General features: G+C 49.0%; 6 protein-coding genes across 6 annotated transcripts; 4 read left to right on the top strand and 2 right to left on the bottom strand.

Moving 5' to 3' along the window:
• Positions 1 to 1,512: 1,512 nt before the first annotated feature.
• Positions 1,513 to 5,276, top strand: FPOAC1_005147 (uncharacterized protein; the record flags this gene model as incomplete). Its single annotated transcript, XM_044849678.1, has 5 exons — positions 1,513 to 1,661; positions 3,533 to 4,317; positions 4,389 to 4,455; positions 4,515 to 4,773; positions 4,836 to 5,276. The coding sequence occupies 5 exons, from the start codon at positions 1,513 to 1,515 to the stop codon at positions 5,274 to 5,276; spliced, it is 1,701 nt and encodes a 566-aa protein (XP_044708388.1).
• Positions 5,277 to 6,049: 773 nt separating this feature from the next.
• Positions 6,050 to 7,267, bottom strand: FPOAC1_005146 (uncharacterized protein; the record flags this gene model as incomplete). The annotated part of the gene is made up of 3 exons (XM_044849677.1): positions 6,050 to 6,896; positions 6,954 to 7,189; positions 7,244 to 7,267. 3 exons carry the CDS (start codon positions 7,265 to 7,267, stop codon positions 6,050 to 6,052), a joined length of 1,107 nt encoding a protein of 368 aa, XP_044708387.1.
• A 1,436-nt stretch (positions 7,268 to 8,703) lies between these two features.
• On the top strand, positions 8,704 to 12,290 carry ATG23 (Autophagy protein; the record flags this gene model as incomplete). The annotated part of the gene is made up of 4 exons (XM_044849676.1): positions 8,704 to 8,712; positions 8,776 to 9,262; positions 9,318 to 12,180; positions 12,239 to 12,290. The coding sequence occupies 4 exons, from the start codon at positions 8,704 to 8,706 to the stop codon at positions 12,288 to 12,290; spliced, it is 3,411 nt and encodes a 1,136-aa protein (XP_044708386.1).
• A 764-nt stretch (positions 12,291 to 13,054) lies between these two features.
• On the top strand, positions 13,055 to 14,179 carry FPOAC1_005144 (uncharacterized protein; the record flags this gene model as incomplete). The annotated part of the gene is made up of 2 exons (XM_044849675.1): positions 13,055 to 13,316; positions 13,371 to 14,179. The coding sequence occupies 2 exons, from the start codon at positions 13,055 to 13,057 to the stop codon at positions 14,177 to 14,179; spliced, it is 1,071 nt and encodes a 356-aa protein (XP_044708385.1).
• Positions 14,180 to 14,862: 683 nt separating this feature from the next.
• Positions 14,863 to 15,171, top strand: FPOAC1_005143 (uncharacterized protein; the record flags this gene model as incomplete). Its single annotated transcript, XM_044849674.1, has 2 exons — positions 14,863 to 14,959; positions 15,029 to 15,171. The coding sequence occupies 2 exons, from the start codon at positions 14,863 to 14,865 to the stop codon at positions 15,169 to 15,171; spliced, it is 240 nt and encodes a 79-aa protein (XP_044708384.1).
• A 905-nt stretch (positions 15,172 to 16,076) lies between these two features.
• FPOAC1_005142 (uncharacterized protein) lies at positions 16,077 to 17,219 on the bottom strand (the record flags this gene model as incomplete). Its single annotated transcript, XM_044849673.1, has 1 exon — positions 16,077 to 17,219. The coding sequence occupies one exon, from the start codon at positions 17,217 to 17,219 to the stop codon at positions 16,077 to 16,079; it is 1,143 nt and encodes a 380-aa protein (XP_044708383.1).
• Between the last annotated feature and the right edge of the window lie 4,192 nt (positions 17,220 to 21,411).

Genomic DNA, 21,411 nt, shown 5'->3' with positions numbered 1-21,411 from the left:
TGCATCTGCTACACGCAAAGCCGAATCAGTTTTACATTGTTCTGGATCATTTTAATGCCTAATATCGGTATACAAACTTGCAACTTGCATCCTTGCATGCGCACAGGAGATAACCTGGAGTGCCCTGCTTGGTACCTGCAAGAATGGCGTCAGCGCCATGCTCGAATTGATAAATGTGCAAGGCAACTTTAGCGCCTGACATGAGAGTATCGCCGCGACTACCGACACCAGCCATTACCCCAAAACCAATGCCGCTACCTGGGGCCGTCCAAATGCATTGTTTCTAAGAATCCTTGCGTTGAGCCCGTCGCTCTTTGGGCGCAGCAGGGATTAACAGAACAAGAGATCGAGTTTCGATTGCGATACAAGCATCGTCATTGTCTTGTCAGTCCTTGCTGTAGGTCCTTGAGCTGCTCCAGGGCTGTGAACCGCTTTGCGACTTGACATACCTGTCCACACATGCATGTATCCTATGGAGCGTCGGCAATGGACTAACTCACTGTCTTTATTTTGATACCAATCATGTTTTGAGTCGTCTAGGACCGCCGTCATAGTCTGATGGAGCTGTTGTAATCCTGCTTGTGTTTATAACGCCTTATTGAAGGGTAGGGGGTAACCCGAGTCTCCAAACTTTATTCTTGTATTATTGCACGACATTTTCTAACAAGTTACATGCAAAACTAGACGCTTGGCTTGTTGACAGAAGTCGACGCAAAATTCTGTTGGCTGCTAACGTTAGGTTGGTAGTCTGTACACTGTAAGAATCTCTCTTGTCCCAGCCCAACCCATCAACCGGGACCCTGGCATCTGGGCCCCCTCCTTGTTTCCATCAGTTGGCAGCTGGCTATTTCTCTTCGTTCTTCTACATTCTTGGTCCAAAGATTTTATCCCTCTAAATAGTACACGGCTGTTTATCCTTTACCTTCCAGCACCTGTTGTGGCTCATCCGGATCACTATCTCTCCACGATAAGCCATTACTCAGTCAACCAAGTTACCTACCTACAACAGCTTGTTGGCTCGCACTGGAACATCACCCAGCACTGATACTTTTGTTTGATCCTGGTAAAATACTGGGCTGGGCCGCTACTACGCAACACGACCCTGCCGCACCAAAGATCGCAATCAGAGTACCTACCGCAATTATCTTCTGGTTACCTTGACCCTATTCCATCTGGAGCAATTCATCTGGGCGATTTCGGTATTAGTTATCATTGATACGAAAAGGGCGGAAAGCATAGGAAAACTCTCTTTGCGACACCCACCGACCGAACACTTACAAGCACCCCTCTTCCCCCACTTCAACTTCGATACCTACCTAGTAGGTATCTTACCAACACCCAAAGAAATTAGACGCTCGTCGCATCCTACAAACATACATTACGAAAGTTGAACGAGTGCACAACGCAGACCACTGACGACTTGGAGATACGAGCGCTGTCTTTAATCTGATCTCGCATTACCATATAGACTCTGTACAGTCGCGCGCAAGCAGACTGAACAAACCGAACGCAATGAACGGCACACAATCTCCCGACGCCCAGAAGGCTTTGAATGCCAACAGCAACGGATCGAACAGCAATAATAGCAGTCTGGCGGCTAAGAAGCGCAAGAAGGACCTGAAGCCTATCATCACCATGGAGGGTGCAAACCAGACAGATGGGTACGTATAAGGTATTTACTTGTTCGTCTTGTTATTTCCTGTTTGTCTTCAGTTCTACATCACCTTTATTACTTTTCATCCCTTCTTGGTTCTGGCAAACATCCGCTAGCCTTGAGAATTCCATGGTCGCGCATTGTTCTGCTCGTCGCATTGAAACCGCCCAAACGAAGTCTGCGTGGTATACTCAAGTAATTTGTGGCCGCTGGCCTTTTGCACGAGCTACTGCGTCACCAACAAGTTTTGGTGCACACTGGTACCTGCGATTGTCTATCCACACAGAATACGAGGACTTTGCTATGGACATGAACCTAGGCTCACAGCTTGCTTATGTCTGGCGAGTGGCAAAAATCAATGGCGGTTCCAACAATGGAAACATCATCCATCCTGTTTGGGTGTCTAAGAGACACTCAACAAAACATAACGTGGCATGCTGTATCACCTCAGAGAACAGCAGTGAAGCAAGTTGAAACATGTGTGGACATTGCTCACAGCGGCATTGTTCCCCTTGCTCTGGGGGACTGTGGGCTTGGGCCTTGATAGGACGGCACGACCCCATAAATCTTGGGCATTCACCAACCTTGAATCCCTCGATCGATCACTGGGTCCTCTGTACCTGATCTCAGCCTGGCCTGCCCTGGTAGAGGTGCACTTGGTCACTCGCCTACTGTACCTTTCGAGGTGCCTGGGCTGCCCTTGGCTACCTATGAAAACGGAGGACGATGAGAATGTGATGGTTATAGTGGTTGTCCCTACGGCTGTCTGATTTACAGCCACCTGACTTGGGTGTCTGCCATTCTGCCATCACTGCGCATTTAGCATTCACGTTCCCTGTCTTTCAGAAGGTTCTTGGCGAGCTGGACATTTGGACTTGAGCTCTCAAAGACCCTTTATTCGCCGGGCGGGACGCTCCGTGTTGCGCCGCGTGCCAGCCATCCCATGGCCTTTGGCAGGGCCCTAGAAAACCGAAAGCCAAGCGAGTGCAGATCCGCAAAGACGCTGAGCCCAGAGTCAAAGAATTAAAACCAAAGACAAGGAGGACGCCCCCGACCTCTGGTTAATCTCCAACAAATCTCCCTCGTCTTGGCCTGTCCTGTCTTTATATATATTATTTTCCCCTTCCTTTGTTCCCCTCTCCTGTTAGTCTTTGCCACATCTTGCAGACGTCCGCGACCGCTATCGTCACCCAACATACGCCTTGGTCATCATCGTCATTTTCACGAGATCCTTGTTCTTTCTCTCTTCTTTCCCTATTCCCCGCCCATCGCCCGCCACACCACTCACCAGCGTATCTGTTGCGTACTCTTGCCTCGATTATAACCACTTTCGCTGCCCAATTGACTCGGACGTGCTCCTGAAGTCAAGGAGTGCAAAGAAGAAGAACCAGCGCCCGACTTGTTTATTACCAGCGTAAGCTGCGTCATGTAAAGATACCATGAGCAGCTTTCTCAAATCAAGGTTGCACCTCCCTACCCCGTTGACACTCTTTCATTGTATGCTGGCGCCCAGCTTTGGGCTTTGGGCTGTTGGCAGTTCAGGCCCTGAGGTTCGACGCGCTGATTCCATGAATGCATTGCGCCAGCACGTCTTGACTCGTTGCTACCTTATCTTCCTGGATGATGTTTTGATGCTTCCCCGCCATTTCACCACTCCCAAGCCCAATCCGGAAAAGGTCCCCCACCACGCGCAAGGCCATCAGCGCTTTCGCCGCCGTCGCTCTCCCACCAAATCTTGCGACCGTGGTTGCTTGATCTGATTGCATTGGCTCCGCCATTATTTTCATTCATCATCAGAACCTTGCCTTTGTGCGCTGATTTTTGCCGCATATCAAGATATATCCTGGGCTATCGCTGACCTCCTTTCTCCTATTCTAGATCCCACCAACTCTCGGCCATGGCCCACTCCCCCTCATCCTCGTCCGTCGAAGACGCCGCCGAAAACACTGCAGACGAGGAAGATTCTGAAGACTACTGCAAAGGTGGTTACCACCCAGTGCAGGTTGGAGAGAAGTTCAAAGACGGAAAATACACAGTTGTTCGCAAGCTAGGATGGGGCCATTTCTCAACCGTCTGGCTTTCCCGAGATAACACCAACGGCAAACATGTTGCTCTCAAAGTCGTCCGCTCTGCCGCCCACTATACCGAGACCGCCATCGACGAGATCAAGCTTCTCAATAAGATTGTCCAGGCCAAGCCCGACCACCCAGGTCGCAAGCATGTTGTGAGTCTTTTGGACTCATTTGAGCACAAGGGACCTCACGGCACCCACGTATGTATGGTTTTTGAGGTCCTTGGAGAGAACTTGCTCGGTCTCATCAAGCGTTGGAACCATCGTGGTATTCCCATGCCTCTTGTAAAACAAATCACAAAGCAGGTGCTTCTCGGCCTCGATTACCTCCATCGCGAATGCGGTATCATCCACACCGATCTCAAACCAGAAAACGTTCTTATTGAGATTGGAGACGTCGAGCAGATTGTTAAGCGCGTCGTTAAGCCCGAAGCTGCTGAGAAAGAGAACAATCGTAACGGACGGCGACGTAGAAGGACTCTCATCACTGGCAGTCAACCACTCCCATCTCCTCTCAACACAAGCTTCAATCAATCCAACCTTTTCCCCTCACCGACCCCCCACTCGAGTCTTGCTGGTGTTTTGAATGACGGTAAGTCGCTCATGCATTCTCATTGCCTTGTCCTATTCAACAGAAACATAGCTAATGCATTTTGCTAATAGGCAAATCATCAAATGAGGCATCCCCTAAGCCGTCCGACGACGCTCAGAAGCAACGAGAAAAGTCAGCGTAAGTCAATTATCTTCACCAAATACAAGTTTGATCAGACACTGACAACGAACTTGAAGCGACATTCTCAGCCGTGAGGTTTCTGGCATTTCTCTCGACAAATCCAATTCCCCTTCAGCCGCAGCAGGCGATAAGCGCAAGGCTGAAGATGCACACGCCTTCGACGTTATCAGCGTCAAGATTGCAGACCTGGGTAATGCTTGCTGGGTCAACCACCACTTTACCAACGACATTCAGACAAGACAATATAGATCTCCTGAAGTAATTTTGGGTTCGAAATGGGGTGCTAGCACTGATGTTTGGAGTATGGCAGCTATGGTATGGACCCCACCTCTTGATGAGGCTGTCACTGCTCTTGCTAACATGACTGCGATTATTAGGTGTTTGAGTTGATTACAGGTGACTACTTGTTTGATCCCCAGTCAGGTACCAAGTATGGCAAGGACGACGATCATATCGCCCAAATCATTGAGCTTCTTGGACCGTTTCCCAAATCTTTATGTCTCAGTGGCAAGTGGAGTCAAGAGATCTTCAATCGAAAGGGAGAGTTGCGAAACATTCACCGACTTAGACACTGGGCTCTAACAGATGTCTTGCGCGAAAAATACCACTTCAAGGAAGACGAAGCAAAGCGTATTGCAGACTTCTTGACCCCAATGTTGGAGTTGGTTCCTGACAAGCGAGCCAACGCTGGTGGTATGGCAGGCCATAATTGGTTAGAAGACACGCCTGGCATGAAAGGTTTGAAAATTGAAGGTTTGGAGGTTGGTGGTCGTGGTGAGGGCATCGACGGGTGGTCAACGGAGGTGAGGAAGAGATAGAAGGACTATAGACGCTCCGGGCATGTCGAATACAGAGGAACAAACGAGCACAAGCCGACAGTCCAGCTCATCCATGACGTGGATGACTGGTCTTTTTTGTTGATGATCCACGCGGCTCCAGGTGCTACAGTTGTGCATCTATTCGGACCAAGGCAATCTCCTCAAAGCCGCATGATCTCTTGTCTTTTTGGACAGCGAAAAGGTTTCATACTTGTCCAATTGCTCAGCGTGCTTTGGTCTTGCCATGAACAAATATTGGGGTACACATGTTGGACTTGCACTGTTACATGAAAGTCTCAAGAGTTGCATTGTTGAAATTAGTCACAGGACTATGTAGGCGAAAATGATAGACTTGGCTTTTCACAGCGGCTGATGTAGAATCATTTGCGCACAATGCATAAGACTATGCAACACCCTGGTATCTCTGCTGTTGTAACAAAGAAACAGTGCTGGTTTACATGTATCGACGTGCAGTGGTAAGGGGTTTATCAACGTAAGAGGCTTTGGAAGCTTCTCCGTCGAACGATCAATCATTATAGTCAACTTCCTAGAGCCATAATCAAAGTTGAAATAATTAAGGGATAAGGAAGTTACTTCTTCGTAAGTGGAAAATCGAGCAAAGAAACAGTAGCATATACGTATTTCCTCAAAGGCTCATATAATGTAGCCATGTAGTTTTCAAAGCGTTCGATTAGTAATAGATGACATAAACCCCATCTCCGTAATTTGTCAATACTGTCGTGGTCGTGCAGGATTACATAGTTAGATACATCTCATTTCTTTCCATTACCCCCCTTGCGTTTTCTGGTGCTTGCAGCGGTACCATCATTGGGCGTGCTTACATCAACCATGGGAGGCTCACTATCTTCAGGAGCGAACTCCTCGTGAGCACTGTTGTCATCAGTCTCTGCATTTTTGGCGGCGTCCAGAACCTCGTTCATGATACGTCTCCCTTCGTCTAGCTCTCCGTTCGAGGCACCACATGACATACATCTCCATTGTCCAAGCTCGCTCAGCGTCTTGGTTCCAGGGGGGGCCTGGCCATTTACAACTCGGCACGATTGGCAGATGAGAACAATACGATTTTTGGGGGCGGTCTCATCCTCGCCAAGGAGGACATCAAAGATACGGTCGTACCAGTGAGTTTCAGGGGCAGCGGTCGAGTAGGAGGAGTAACTTCTCTGCGGCGGCGGAGGCGGAGGAGGAGGCTGAGGGGTACCGGGAGCTGAAGGAGGCGGCGGGGGTGTAGACCATTCGGCATTAGGAGCGAATTCGGCACCGGGCTCCATAGGGTTTGGGCCGGGCATAGGACTGTGAGCCCGCTGGATGTTGGCTGTTGGAGGAGGAGGCATGCGCGTTCGGCCTGGGGGCCCCTGGCCAGGAGCCGCATGTTGCTTGCCAGAAGTCTTGTCTGTATTCTGCTCGCCATCCTTCCTCTTGTTCTTATTATCAGCCCCGCCGTACTTCTCGATCAACTCCATAGTGGAGTCGTATTTGGTGGCCTCCTTGAGTTTCTGGATAGTCTTTGCGCGCTCTTGCTGATGCTCTCTGAGACGGGCGCTGAGGGTCTCGATGCGAAAGCTGTAGTACGTAGCGAGGGTCGTGCGCGTTACGTAGATGCTGTCACAATTTCGTCAGTTTGCAAGTCGCATTGCCTACGTTCGGTGAAGAGCTTACAGCACCGGGCCGCCTGTAAGACCGCCCCATTCGAAAGCACCGAGGTTGTCGTAGCCGACGACAAGAAGAAGAACGATCGCATAAACGAGATATCCGAAGCTGAGGTATAGTGTCCAAATGACGCGGGCGCGGCGAGAGCTTGCGCGGAAGTTGTCGAGGGAGGCCTGAGCATCATTGATCTTGGTCGAAAGCGTAGAAAGCGTTTTTTCGAAGGAAGCGGTGTCAGAGGATTCGCCCTACCAAGAATATGTTAGCAAATGCACCCCAGTTAAACAGAGACGAGGTATTACCCCCCAGGGCCAAAAGGCCACCATCTTAATCAAGTAGATTAGTAGTGTAGAAAGGGCCAAGTATACAAAGAGAAGACAACAGAAGGAAAGAACACAAGGAAGGGAGGGTGCCCAAGTTACGGGCGAAAAAGAAATATTGCGAAGCGAAGAAGAGACGAAGGTGAAAATAGAGAAAAGTGGCGATATAAAGGAATGGTAGAACGTGAAGTTGAGTTGAATACAATTGCAAGGTGTGACCTCATTCAGCTCAGCTCATGTGGGCGACCTGAGGACCCAGGGGGGGGATGGAAGGACGGACAGGGAGGGCAGTTAGCCTGTGATAGCTCCACTGGTGCTAAAAATGGGAGCTTGAGCTTCAACGGTCTGCCCAGGATAAATGACAGATAGCATCAACTGAAACATCATTCGCTAAATCAGGTGAGAATGTAGAAATGTATACGAACAAGACTTATGGACGCTTCTCCCTTCAACATGTTCCATTATTAATAACTTGACTTAGTTCTGAACATCACAATCAAGATACACGTGGTTTATTCCAGAATAAGTAACCAGAACTACTAACAGGTAGGTAGTAATAAATGCTTAAGGTAAGTTGTTATAGATCTATCGTCTTAGTCTTGGGACGCCTTCAAGTAGAACTTGTTTACAATGACCGGAACAATTCGCTTCCTTTTCGCATCATATTCTCTACTCTGGCTAAAAAAAAAAAAAAAAAAAAGCCCATACGCCCATTTAAAACGCCATTTTATGATATGTACATGTCACCTGCCCAGCTCTCTGTGTGATAGTTCCGGCTACACTCCTCTCTGACGCGCCTTCTATATACCGAAAATATGCTATTGAACCTTTCTATAGCAAGGTACATTTATAGGTACCTGTATAGTTATACTTGCGCACAGAGTAAGCCAGGAAGGATCTGGGAGGTATCTAGATGCTTAAATACCTGTCTAAGGAGAGAGATAGATATGTACATTAGATTTCAGTGTCTGAGCCACAGAAACCCATGAGCCACAATCCTTCCCCAGAAATTTCATTTCATGCCTAAGGTAGGTACCTACGTGGGTAGCAGAAAAAGTTGACGTTCAAGCTATAGGGTACAAAAATAAATAGTCTAAGAAGTCTTGTTTAAATATTATAAACTGGCCTACTAATTTCGTCTCTTATGCTTCCAGCAGCCAACGTTTCTGGTACCCTGATCATTGGAAACACTGTAACTCTGTCCACTAGCTACCTCTGCCGCCAAAGACCAAGACCCTGCAACTCCTTTCATCATCTCAACCGCCAACAATCTCTCATTTGCCATGAAGGCGTTTTATTGAACTTCTTAACATTCCCTTTTCTCATTTTCCGGACTCTCATTTGTACATTCCTATTCACTACCTCCAAGATTTACACCTTTACCTACGTTGCGCGCGTCCCTTGGTCCCCAAGACATTGGTCTTCGACTTGAGGGATACATCATGTTCCAAGTGAGTTCCGCCGTGACAGCTATCTGATCTTCGTTATACGTGCGGTCGCTTACACGTTAACAGCGGTTCAAAAGCGCCATCGATCGGACCATTGCCGAGGAACAAGCCCGCCAGCAGACAGCTACCCAGTCGAGAAGCCCCTCTAGAACAGGCTCGACGTCGTCGCGCAAAGGCGATGGCACACCGGGTCAGCGCGCGAAGTCCCGAAAGCAAGCTTCCGATGCAGGCGACGCGCCCAACCCAGATCCCGCTGTATTCGAGGCCGCTTTTGTGATTGATGATAGTGACGAACCGAGTCGAGCTGCTACCCCATTGCCTCCTGCCGTTGCCGATGAGGAGAAGTCCGATAATACCAACGGTCAAGAAAACGTTCCAGAAGGCAAGACTCCAGAAGGTCAAGGGGCCAAAGACGAGGCCAGTATGGACAAGGGTCAAGATGGTATCGTCGATGCTCCAGCAACTAAACCGCAGGCACCGAAGCCGCAGGAGTTGAGTCCCGAGATTCGACAAAAGTTGCGCAAGTTGGAAAAGCTCGAGGCAACATATCCTGGTAAGCTCAACACTGCGATCTGATAGATGTTACTGGGACTGACCTTCATATCTAGAGCTGCTCCGCTCCTACCGTGTTGCTCATAGACGTGCCACGGCAATCGAGCCGTTCGAGAAAGCCCTCCGCGAGAACACACCCTTGACTTCTATCAGTGATCCTGAAGCTCTTGTAGAATACCTCAACCAAGTGAACCTCCGGGGTGACATGGTGATGCAGGAACTGAAGAAGATATCAACAGATAAGGAGGAATTACAGAAAAAGTATAACGAAGTCCAAGAAAAAGTCAAAAGGCTGGAAGAAGAGCTAGTGACAACGAAATCTGCGAGTGGTGATCAGCCAAAGACCGGCGATTTGGAGACTACTCAGGATGCCCAGAACAATAAGAATGAAGGCACTTCCACAGAGGAGCCCGAGAAATCGAAATCCCCTGTGTCCTCTGTCATGGGCATGTTCTCACCCAAGCACAAGTCTCAAAAGCCACTCAGCGAGGTCGCTGAAACGAAGGAGTCTAACGAGGAGTTCTTTTCTTACGATGATGAGATCCCCCAGCTTCATGCTGATGTTGCGTCAAAATGCGAAGAGATTGAGAAACTTAAGTCTAAAGTTGAGGACCTCCAGAAGGAGCTCACTACAGCTAGAGAGACCAGTGCCGGTTTAGTTGAAAGCCTGGAGAGTGCTACTAGAGAGCTGAGCGAGACTCGCGACGCTGCTACGGTAAAGGAATCGTTGCAGGCCCAGCTTGATAACCGCAACAAGGAAATTACAAATCTCAATCAACGACTGGAGGAGGCACAGGTGCAACTCAAACAACTAGAAGAGGACAAAAATACGCATACAGTCAAGGTTGACGAACTTACGGTTTCACTCGCATCGTCAGATAAGCGCGCAAGCGAGCTTGACGCAGAGTTGGCCAAGGCTTCCAACGCAAAGAACATTTCCAAGAAGCTGATCGATGACCTCAAGAACCAAATTGACGCCCTGAAAAAGGAAAGATCTGATAGCGAGAACAAGATTACCGACTTGACCAAAAAATTGGAATCCAAGCCCACGCCTACACCTGCTGCAACACTAACGCCTGCAGTTTCGCAACCTACAGCGGCCTCTGCGACAGCTACCAGTGGCAGCGGTAAGAAGAAGAACAACAAGAAGAAGAAGGGCAAGGGCGGTGCCGGTGGCGCCGCAGCACCCTCTCAAGCTCCAGCAGCAGGAGGTTCCGTGGAAACTCTTGAGCCAGCAACTACTTCTGACACTGCGGGGAATGCCGAGCTAGAGGCTGAGATCGCTAAACTCAAGGAAGAGGTTGGTGAAAAGGACATGCAAATTGATCGTCTTAGCAAGAAGCGTAAGACCGAGGAGGATTTACGGGAGGAGATCGAATCGTTGCAAGAGAACCTTCTCATGATTGGCCAGGATCATGTTGAGGCCAAGGATAAGATTAAGGAACTCGAAGCTGAGAAGTTGGAGTTAAAGGCACAAATTACTGATCTAGAAAAGAAGATCAACTCATCTACATCAGACGCCGAGGCTAGCTCGAAGCTGCAGAGCGAGATGGACTCCATCAGGACGGAATACAACGATCTTAAGGAGAAGACGTCTACTCTGCAAGCCGATCTTGGTGCCGCGCAACAATTGGCTCAAAACCGGTTCAAGGACCTGACAGAATTGCGTGAGGTACTGCAAAAGGCGCAGCCAGAGTTGAAGAGCCTGCGGCAGGAATCCGCTACGTTAAAGACGACGAAAGAGGAGCTCGCCAGCAAGACTAAGGAGCTTAGAGATATTGAAAAACGAGAGAAAGACCTAAAGCGAGATGTGGAACGTGCTCAGAAGCTATCCTCCGATCGCGAGACTGAGATCAAGAGTCTACAGGAGAAGCTGACTGTCGAGACCAACACTAAGCTTCGCCTCGAGGATGCTCAGCGAGTTTCCGGACGAGATCTTCGCCGAAGCGAGGCCGAGAAGGCTGAAGTTAGTGCAAGGGCTGACAAGGCGGAGCAGGAGCTTCAGGCAGTGCAGGAGGAGCTCGGCAAACTGCGACCCAAGGTAAAGGAGCTAGAAGAGCAAATGCACCGACTAAAGCGAGAGAAGACAGCAGCACAGGAGGAGGTAGACTTCAAGACACAGCAATACAGCAATGCTCAAGGTTTATTGAGTAGCATGCGCGACCAGACGGCCGAGATGTCAGTACAGCTGAAGGAATCCAAATCCCAGGCCGAGTCACTGGAGGAGGAGCTGGCCGAAGTTCAACGCTTACTTCAAGAGCGGACACGCGAGGGCGAAACAATGCGACGGCTCTTGGCGGACGTTGACGAACGCGCCGACAACAAGGTACGAGATATGAGGGTACGAATGGAAGCAGCAGTCGAAGAACGAGATCGAATTGAGGATGAGTCGGCTACCCTGGCACGGCGCAAAACACGAGAGACGGAGGATTTGAAACAGAAGCTGAAAGACCTCGAACGTGAGGTTAAGACCTTGACTCATGAGCGAGATGAGCTTGAGCAACGCGAAAAGGAGTGGCGCAAGCGAAGGGAAGAACTCGAGTCAGTCGAGGAAAAGGCCGAGGCAGAAGCCGACGAGCTTCGAACAACGGCGTCACAGCTACGAACAGCCTTGGATGCTTCAGAGAAGCAAGTCCGCGATGTGGAGAAGCAGCGAGCAGAACTTCGACGCATGCTGGAAGAGTCAAGGCAACGTTATGAGAAGCTATCGAAAGATCTCAAGGCAGCGCAGACCAAACTCGTAGCCAGTTCAAGCCGTAGTTCGTTCGATTCGGTACGAAGCGGAAGCAATGGTTCACCAGCTGGGGCTCCGGATACTGTCTACCTCAAAACTATCCTGCTACAGTTCTTGGAGCAAAAGGACACCAAGCTAAGAGCGCAGCTTGTTCCAGTGCTTGGCAAGTTGTTGCGCTTTGACAAGTGAGTTACCTACTACCGACTGTATTCCAATCGACAGTGGCTAATCTAGCATTACTAGGACGGACGAGCAAAAGTGGCAGAAAGCTGTACAACATATTGAGGTTAAATAGATGATGCAGGATGGAGCCACAGGAGGATGTGCAGGATATCATGGAACGGCGTTGGTGGTTTGAGTTTCTCGTCGCTGAGGTCTGTAACGGCACAGTTACAGAGACGATTGTAGGAATATTGTGAAATAAATGGACGCCGCTGTTAGGAAGAAGCCTCAGTAATGTATGTAGTTCAGGGATCATCATGGTGTTGAAGTTGTTGAAGGTTGAGTGGGTCCCCAAGCTCCGGTTAGCCTCAATAGAAGTCATGACACTCAAAACAATGCACAGATTATCTATAGATTTATTATTGCACCGACAACCCACTTGGAGGCTTGGCTGACTTGAATTTTCCAACATTCGCCGTGTATTTTCTCCGTTGGCCTTCAATTGACTTGGGAGATCGCGATCATGGCCAGCAGAAGTAATGATCATTCATCATGCTGACCCCACGTCGACGTCATGATAAGACCTTCCATAGCACAAAAAGAATGTGCGACTCCAATTGTTTTCCCCTTGACGTGCTTTCCCTGAACCACCCCGGGCACTTTCCTCCGACAAGTTTCGTCATGGATAGATCTTCTACGGTAGGGAAGCTGCATTGACCTCATGCTGGAGCTATAAGCTCGTCATGGGCGTAAACAGAAGGACAAGGGGGGAGGTTCATTCGTGCTTATGACATGCCTCTTCCTAGGAAGATCAGATAGATATAGGTAGCTTCCTTTTTATTGTGTAACTACCCCTCTTTTTTTCTGCATTCAAAATCTGAAATCCATATAAGAATCATGTCTAAGCAACTCGCTCGTATTCTTGGAGTTTCCAACAGAAACACTCTTGCCCCTACCGTCCGATTCAAAACGCCTCTGCTTAAGGACTCTTGCGTCCCAGCTACAACCCAATTCAGAACCTTTCAAACAAGCATCCGGGGACATTTCCGATACACCACAAGCAAGATGGCAGGCACACAACCAGCTAGCGGAGGCGAGCAGCGAGACTTTGCTCGCGACAGTCTTTTTGATCTCAAGGGGAGGGTCGCTCTCGTAACAGGTATGTTTGGTATCTCGGCTCCTTTCCCGGAAACTATAGCTGATAATTCAATAGGTGGTGGCTCGGGCATTGGCCTAATGGCTACCCAGGCTCTTGCTGTCAACGGAGCAAAGGTCTACATCACTGGCCGCACGAAGGAGAAGCTCGACCGCGTTGTCGAGAACTACGGTAAAAATATTGCCGGAGAGATAGTTCCCATTCAGGCCGATGTCGGTAACAAGGAGGGTATCCAGAAACTCTTGGATGAGTACAAGGCCAAAGAGGACTGCCTATGTATCCTCGTCAACAACGCCGGCATCTCAAGCAACTCTTTTCAAGTCGAGGCCAATTCCGCACAGGAGATGAAGGAGAACCTCTTCGACAACAAGGATGCCACCTTTGAAGACTGGAACCAAACATACAACACAAATGTTACTGGAATGTACTTCACCACCGCCGCTTTTCTGCCTCTTCTCCAGAAGAGCAGTGAGAAGAACCAAGGCTGGAGCTCTACCGTCATCAATATCAGCTCCATCAGTGGTTTGATTCAGAAATCTCAGCACCACTTTGCCTACAACGCTTCCAAGGGTGCGGCTGTTCACCTGACCCGTATGCTCGCCGCGGAGGTTGTCAGCAACAAGCTCAAGATTCGAGTCAACAGCATCGCCCCTGGTGTATTCCCGTCTGAGATGACGACTGACGGAAGCGATGAGACCCAAAAGAGCTTCATCCCTAAAGAGAAGTATACCGAGAAGGTTCCCGCTGGACGGGCCGGCAAGGATCAGGACATGGCTGCCACTGTGCTGTTCTTTGCCACAAACCAGTACCTGGTTGGACAGACACTTGCTGTCGATGGAGGCTACACAATTGCCGCTGGCCAGTAAAGAATAAGAGGAAATACTCAAGTTGTAATATTAGAACGAGATGACATTATGATACAACAGGGCTTGATGGTGTTTTCCTGATGATTTACCTAACAAACAATAGACCATTGTCTATATACTTGGTTTCTGCCCTTCTTTTCTTTCCTAGCTTATCGAGTAACAGTCGTTGTATGGTAGGCGAACAAGGTACTGGCTCTCGAATCCATGTTGAAGCGTCGTGAATTGTTGGAACCGTTGTCAAAGTTACCCAAGTTATTCAAGTCGATCTCTTATAATCTGCATGCAGCCAAGCCAGCAAGTATATTTGCCTTTTAATGGAAGTCTTCTAGTGTTCGCCTTTTTCAGAAGGGTTGATTGCTTTATAAGAAACACCGTCACGGCATAAAACCCCGCAACAAAGACTTTACGCAGTCCAACTAGGTACCTACCTAGGTATGGATATGACCAAATGTACCTACCCATAAACCGAGGTACTCAATGCTTCTTGACTGTTGAAGCTTTGATCGTCAAGTATTAAGCCACGTCGCTACAGCCACATTTCAACACCTTTCTTTCTTTCTTTCTTTCTTTTTCGCCCTTCCTTCTCTCCTCTACTCCACTTGATAAGCTCCCGCTGTCTGACTCCACTTCACCAAGATCCTGGTGCTCTTGTCTCTTCCCAGCACACTCCCCCCTCACCAACCATGTACCAGGCCACTATGAGTAGCCGCAGAAGTACATACCGACTGACTTGCAAGCCCTCACTGGTCCCCGCTGCAATGGCGGCTTCACCCGCTGTATGTACGTACCGCACGCACATCAAGAGACTTCGATCCGTTCCCAGAAATATGGCTCACGCTTAACCTCTAGGGGAAGCGACCGGCCCCCAGAGTAGTGTAGGGCTGAAGGGATCTTTACCAAGAGTGCCATACATGCTTCCAGCTGGGTTGCGACATGGGCTACCAAACTATGGCTGGTGTCTGGGCATGTTTCTCCTCTTCGCGGTTGATTGATTGCGGCATTTGTTTCGGCTCATTCGGCTGTGCCTTTGCATTCACAGAGAACATTACATTTCAAAAGATGATTGAAGAAAAAAGTCTTAATTTCTCATATAAGTTAACCATGCCACAAACAGTGGCTCGCTCAATCTCTGCCACGTACCAGAAGATTATCCTTTCAAGGCCGGCTCAGCAAGACCAATGTGGAGTAGCCTCGATCCATCCTGCAATCTGTAACCTGCAAGCTTGACAGCTTCTGGTACCCTCCTCGACTCGATGTGAGCCTGCATCTCCGATTTCCAGATAAAATGGTTCCCTTGCCACAACAGTCTGCTGGTGGGAACCATATACAAAAACGCCGTACATGCAATGCCTCGATATTCACAAACCCTCGCCCCAACAGTATGGAGAGCAACAAGACTCGGTAGAGGCGAGGTGAACATAAGAAAACCGAAAGCAAATAGTAAGAAAAAGTGGAGTGGTGGACGTGATCGCGCGAGGGGGTCAGTGTATATCGCACTCCGGGTATCATGATGATGAGAATCCCTTCTGCTCTGTTGTATCGTTCAAATGTGCCGTGATGCCGAATGGTGCCTGTAATCACGCGTGGATCCAGGCACAGAAATGAAACGAAGAGACGAAACGAAAAGCAAGCATGCCAACAGAAGTGCTTCAAAATAAGCAAAGGTGTAGGCATTAAAAGAAAAGAAAAAGGGCCTATTCAAGGCCAGAGACACCTGGAAAGCGATGTCGCTTCAGCTATTCCAGGAGAAGAAAGGACCATCCAATAGGGCGGTAACAAGCAATCAACTCGCTGAATTTAATAATGCTCATTCCCATAATCCATAAAGTCGTATGTCTTAAATGAGATGTGCTGTAATGTCTGTCGTGCGATGAAAAGACATGGCAACAGGCCAACCTCACAGGTACTGTTCCATCCACTTCGGGTTGAGCCAGCCGACCTTTTCAAAAGCAGTCCACAGCTTGGATGCTTTGTTCACGTCAATCTTACAAGCCTGTTGGGCATCTGTCTTGCGGAACTCTTTCTTCCGACGGTAGCATTCAAGCCGTGACATGAAGATACGTCTCTTGCTGGTCAAGTAGGTGGCAGCATCTAAGCGCAGACTGCTTGCTAGGGACACTTCATCTGGATGAAGGTGTATCTTGTTAGGATCGTTGCTGAGATCAAGTGGCTGACCCTTCCACTCCACCTTGAGACTATTGGGTTTGTTTGGCAATGAATCAAGAGGTGGGCAGTAATTTTCCAGCGAGGCAAAGTCCTTATCCTCACGATTGGGAGGAACGACACGACGAGGCTCAGGAGTGACACTAACACGACGAGCTGGTCGCACGATGCCGGCGCCAGGGCTGGGGCCAGCGGGAAGGTGGGTACGGATCGGCCGCGGGGTGGAATGGGGCTTCTGGACCCGGTCGCCGCGCTGTCGAGGTGCCTTTGAGGTTTTGGCAGGCATGATCGTTGGGAAACGTTTGCCATGAGCATTGCGAGCGGCTTGGTCCTCTTGGAGGTAGCGCCGTTCCTGCCGGAGCCAGCCCAGGGGATCTTGTCGATAGTGTCTCATGACTTGGGATTTGAAGGAAAGAACCAGACGATAATGCTCACGATTCGGCGGTGCAGTCATGCCAAATGCTGCGGGGGACTGAGAGCGAGCACGAATATGTTGATCAATGATTTTATCATGGTCTTGCTCAAACTCAGTGTTGGCGAAGAGAGGCTGCTGAGCAGGGCTGGACGGTACTTCGTCGACAGGATAAAGAAGGGGGTCCTTGATTGCATTAGAGGGCCCAGTTGGAGCCTCTGCGGTCGAGACGGGACGGTTGTAAGGAGAAATTGGAGGAGACATTGGCATTGGTTGTTGCTTCTCGCGATCAGTCTGAGAGGATGTTGACTTTCCGGTATCGTATTGACTGTGATGGAAACTATCTTGAACGTGATCTGGAGGCGACATCAAGTGAGGATGGTTGTTGTAGACCTTTGAGGCAGGGTACTTGGGAGGGCCCATTGGGCTGCTCCTTTGTGCGTGGTCCATGGAATTGGACGCCATTGCTGCGCTGTTTGTGTTGGAATATTATGTGTTGATGAAGAGGGGAAGAAATCCAGATGAGTGTTTGAACTGGAACAATGCGTTTGGAATTGTTAGTTATGGTCGAACGTGGTGGAAGAAGATGCCTGGCAGTGCAAAGACGGAGTATGGTTTGTCAGCCACGAGTCGAGTTGCAGTCAGTCAGTCAGCGACAATGACTGTTGGTGTGGCAAAGCCGTTTATTTGAGATCTTTTTAGCAACTAAAAAGAGCGGCAGGCTCGCAATTAATAGGTTGGGAGAATGCCTGAATAAGCCGGAGTATGAGTCTTGTCGGCTTTGTTTGCGTATGCCCAAAGTGTATGTAAGTGCGCTGTCAGTGACTGGACGGGCGCCTAAAACCAGAGTACCTAGGCAGCAACAGGGCGGCGAAACTGGAGGAGGGGGGGCGAAGGAGGGGGGCGGAGTTAAGAGGGAGGGGGGTGAGATATAGGTCCGAAAGACCAAAGACCAAGACCAAGCAAAACCCGATCTGTGGGACGGGCACCGTACCAGACCGTATGACTCTGGAGAGCAATGGTTCTCAATACTGCCGACTGGACAATTAATTCGACCGTAACCTGATGACCTTTGTCGATTGATGATGTGATTAGGCCAATGGTAATCGATTGATGAGAATGCTGATGGCTGTTGCACGCAGAATAATGTTTGCTGAATGGAAGACTGTCGGATCGAATGATTGACGAATTGGTCAAGGTGCTGGCTGGCATGCAATTGAAAAGGAGGATGCAGGGGCAGTTTATATAGCAGTCAAAAAAACAAACAACTTTGCGCGCATAGAGCTACACACGAGAGTTCTGGGCAGAAAAACTAATAGCAGATCAAGGTTTTCAATTTGCGATTGGGGAAAGTATATGGTTCAATTTATTTGCGCAAAAGTTCAATGGAGATACGAACAAAGGTAAGGAGAAGAGCAAGAAGAGGAGAGGATAGCGAGTCCAAAGAAAGGAGGTCTTTGTCTCGGTAAAAAGCCAGCAACAGGAGCTCTTGTTCACCTTCCCCAACGAATGTCCAATTGGGAATAGATTAGGTCGTAGTCGAATACTCCTCCCCTGCGAATAGAGCAGTTGAGGGAGAGGAGAGAGAGGAGAGAGGCCTTTCGTTTCGAGACGGCGCCAGAGCAGGAACCGTCAGGATGACTGTGCGCTTTCTTGAGCAAGCAGACAGGCGTGTGGGGGTGCTAGACTAGTGGAACGAGATGTTGATTGATGCTCAGGCCAACGTAAAGGCAATAAACGTTGCGGCCGGCTGGGGTCAGGAGGAGAGATTAAGGGTCCATCAGTGATGCTCAAAGTCACAGTGCCGAGGAGAGCAGCAAAGGAAAGGGAATGGGAATGGGAGAAACGAAAAGAAACGAAAAGAAAGCAACCTAGCAAAGCAAGAGCACAGAAAGGGGCGTGTCATGGCTGATATTAACTGCCTGCCAGGTAGGTAACTAACTACCTAACAATCAGCACAATCTATACACTACAATACGGTCCATGTACTAGGTATGTAGGTAGTTAAACTACAATGCACTCAGAGTCTATTCTTGCGGTCAATGGCTCAGCTCATACACTGAGACTCCCATGCTCACACAGTGGCGTCTTGTGGAAACGGAGAAAGGAAAACAGGCGGACGGGAAAGATCAAAGAAGGAGACGGAGGGTGTCGGGACGAGGCAGAGTGTTGGAGATCAACTAGGCGTGTACATAATAAAGGAAACGTGGGTTTTGGCGCAGCCACAGTGAGATGTGCGACACAGTCAATGTTACTATTCACACACCCGCGCCTGGCCTCTTTTTATTTTTCTTGTTATTTTTCTGAGATACTGGACAGTACTAATAGTAGGCACTTCTTATCATTCAGCATCCAACAGACATCAATTGTCACCTTGACAACCTCCCTTTCCTTTCCTCCCCCTTCTCCTTCCCAGGTGATAAGTTTCCGAGGCTTGAATTGACTTAGTACTATTAAGCTAGACACCTGCAGCTCCCTGCACCGACCCTGATTGCTGTAGGCGAGATCCAAAGCTAACCTAGCAGGTAAGTGGGCCCTGAACAACTGTCCAGTGCCAATCCATAGAAGGTTCGATTACCCTTCGGTGAGGGAGAGTAAGTTAGTAGGTACTAATCCATTGGTAAGGTATTATAAAGTACCTGGCCTAATGTCTATCCTTAGACATTGAATCAAATTGACAGTTTGAGGATGCGTTGGTTCATGGTAAGAGTAAGAATTGACACAAAGTTTCACAATCAATTGATATTGTTAGTTGCGTGTATATTTGATCCCACATCATCTGCTTTTCAAGCCAAGTCATGTGTGGTCGCGCAAAGGTCATAAGGGACTTCTTGTCAACCACGGGAGGGGTGGATCTGTGGGTCCCGACCTGGTTTCTAATTGAGCGAGCGGGTGGTGACGGGCTGACCCTTCCTTCCTTCCTTTCCTTCCCAAAATATCCTAGCCTACTATAATCATCTGGAAACTGAATCACTGGGGTGTGTCTGCCTTTCCAGGCTGTTGTTGGTTGTTGCCATCAAGGAGGCAGGCGGGCAAGCAGATTGTCAATTACAACAGCCTTAGTATCGCAAATCGTAGTAGATTTTATTCTCCAACTCATATGGGTACTAAGGTACCCTAGTACCCAGACTCCAATTGTTCAGTCCTATTGATAGATTAGGTACCTTAGTAATTACAGTGCCTACCTACTCTCTAACGCTCAGCGAGGAATCGGGCTGTAAAGTCAATTCACACGAGGAATCTCGGGCTTGAGCTAGGTAGTGTGGGTGGAGAATGAATGAATTGTAAAGCAGATGAGAAGATGGAAAAAGCAACTCAGAATTGAACAATGACAATCAATCTGTAGCCTCAGCCAAAGCCTTCCTACCCATCGAGATGGACAGACCATGTCGCTCAGAACAGACATCAGGTCCCTTAGCTCCGCGGGTAAGATTGTCCAATATCTTGAGCGAGCATCTCATCTCGTGCCTCTAGGCTATCTCTATCTACCTATTCTGTGTACAGGGTACGGTAACAGTATTATTGTCAAGGGTATGTCACCATCAATGCCAGGGCAGCCTGAGGTGCATCAGCGGTCACTGAGATCATCGCCCAGGTAGTTCTGTGCAGGCTAACTTGTGTAGGCACCTGTTTGCCCGTCACAATTCGGTCTTGAGATCAAGACATGATGAACCGGGGTAGAAGCTGCTCGTCAAGCATTTTGGCCAAGTTAGTGAGAAGTTCGTACGCCATTGCGTCCGTCCTTGGAATGCGGTATGAATGTAGGTACACGTTCTACCTACTAAACCTACTAATTCAGCCTTCCATCATATACAGAGGCGCTATGTGGCTTGGTCAGAATTGGCAATGTCCACGAGGCAGGCGCCAAATCTCCCAAACTCAGCTAGTTCCCAACGTAGGTGCCATCTTCCTGTTCTGTACCTACAGAAGCCTTCGGACGCCTGCGTTTGTTCATCGGCAGATGCGCGTCTTTATATTAAACATGTTCCTACCAGTCAGTACCAAGGCGATCATGATGCCATCTGAACTTCAGAGCATCACACGGGTAGGCTTCACGACACCATCAACAACTGACTATCTTTAACTGCATTTGCTGCTTGATACTTATCTGCTTGTTGCGTTGTTGAGCCTCTCCGGCAGAAAGACTACTAAATCTCGTCTTGTCGCCCCTCCTTGCTTATTTCCCACCGCGACAAATCACGATCGCAACGATACATAATACATACCCAGTGTCTGAGGGGGCGTGTAGTATCCGTGTGTGATGGTTCATGTCTTGAATCAGCCCTCCTCTTTCTCGCTACCCGGTGCCCAATTGATCGAAGGACGTCATCTCGCCAGTTCCATGTCGTGACTTGCACATACCTCTACAATCACCTTGATCCCATTCACATACGTGGATTCGGAATAACACAGGCGACTAATTTGCCAGTACTCAGATGCTTCATCATCTTCAACTCCCATGGGACCCCGCTTGGCACTCTGCATCTCGTCAATCGTTCCCGCATCCGGATTTCCATTTCCAGACCCTTTGTTTCGGACCTGAAGGGTCCTGGAAGATCAACACTGCCCAAGTACCGTCATGACACGGCAATGTTCATTTATTCGACCGTTCATTGTGGTTCGTGTCGACTCATGATCGAATCCGATGCTAGGCGCA

The sequence above is a fragment of the Fusarium poae genome, chromosome 2, assembly GCF_019609905.1.
Source record: "Fusarium poae strain DAOMC 252244 chromosome 2, whole genome shotgun sequence".
In the NCBI taxonomy this organism is placed as follows: Eukaryota; Fungi; Ascomycota; class Sordariomycetes; order Hypocreales; family Nectriaceae; genus Fusarium; species Fusarium poae.
The sequence above is the reverse complement of the archived record's forward strand: the minus strand, read 5'-3'. Positions and strand labels throughout refer to the sequence as shown.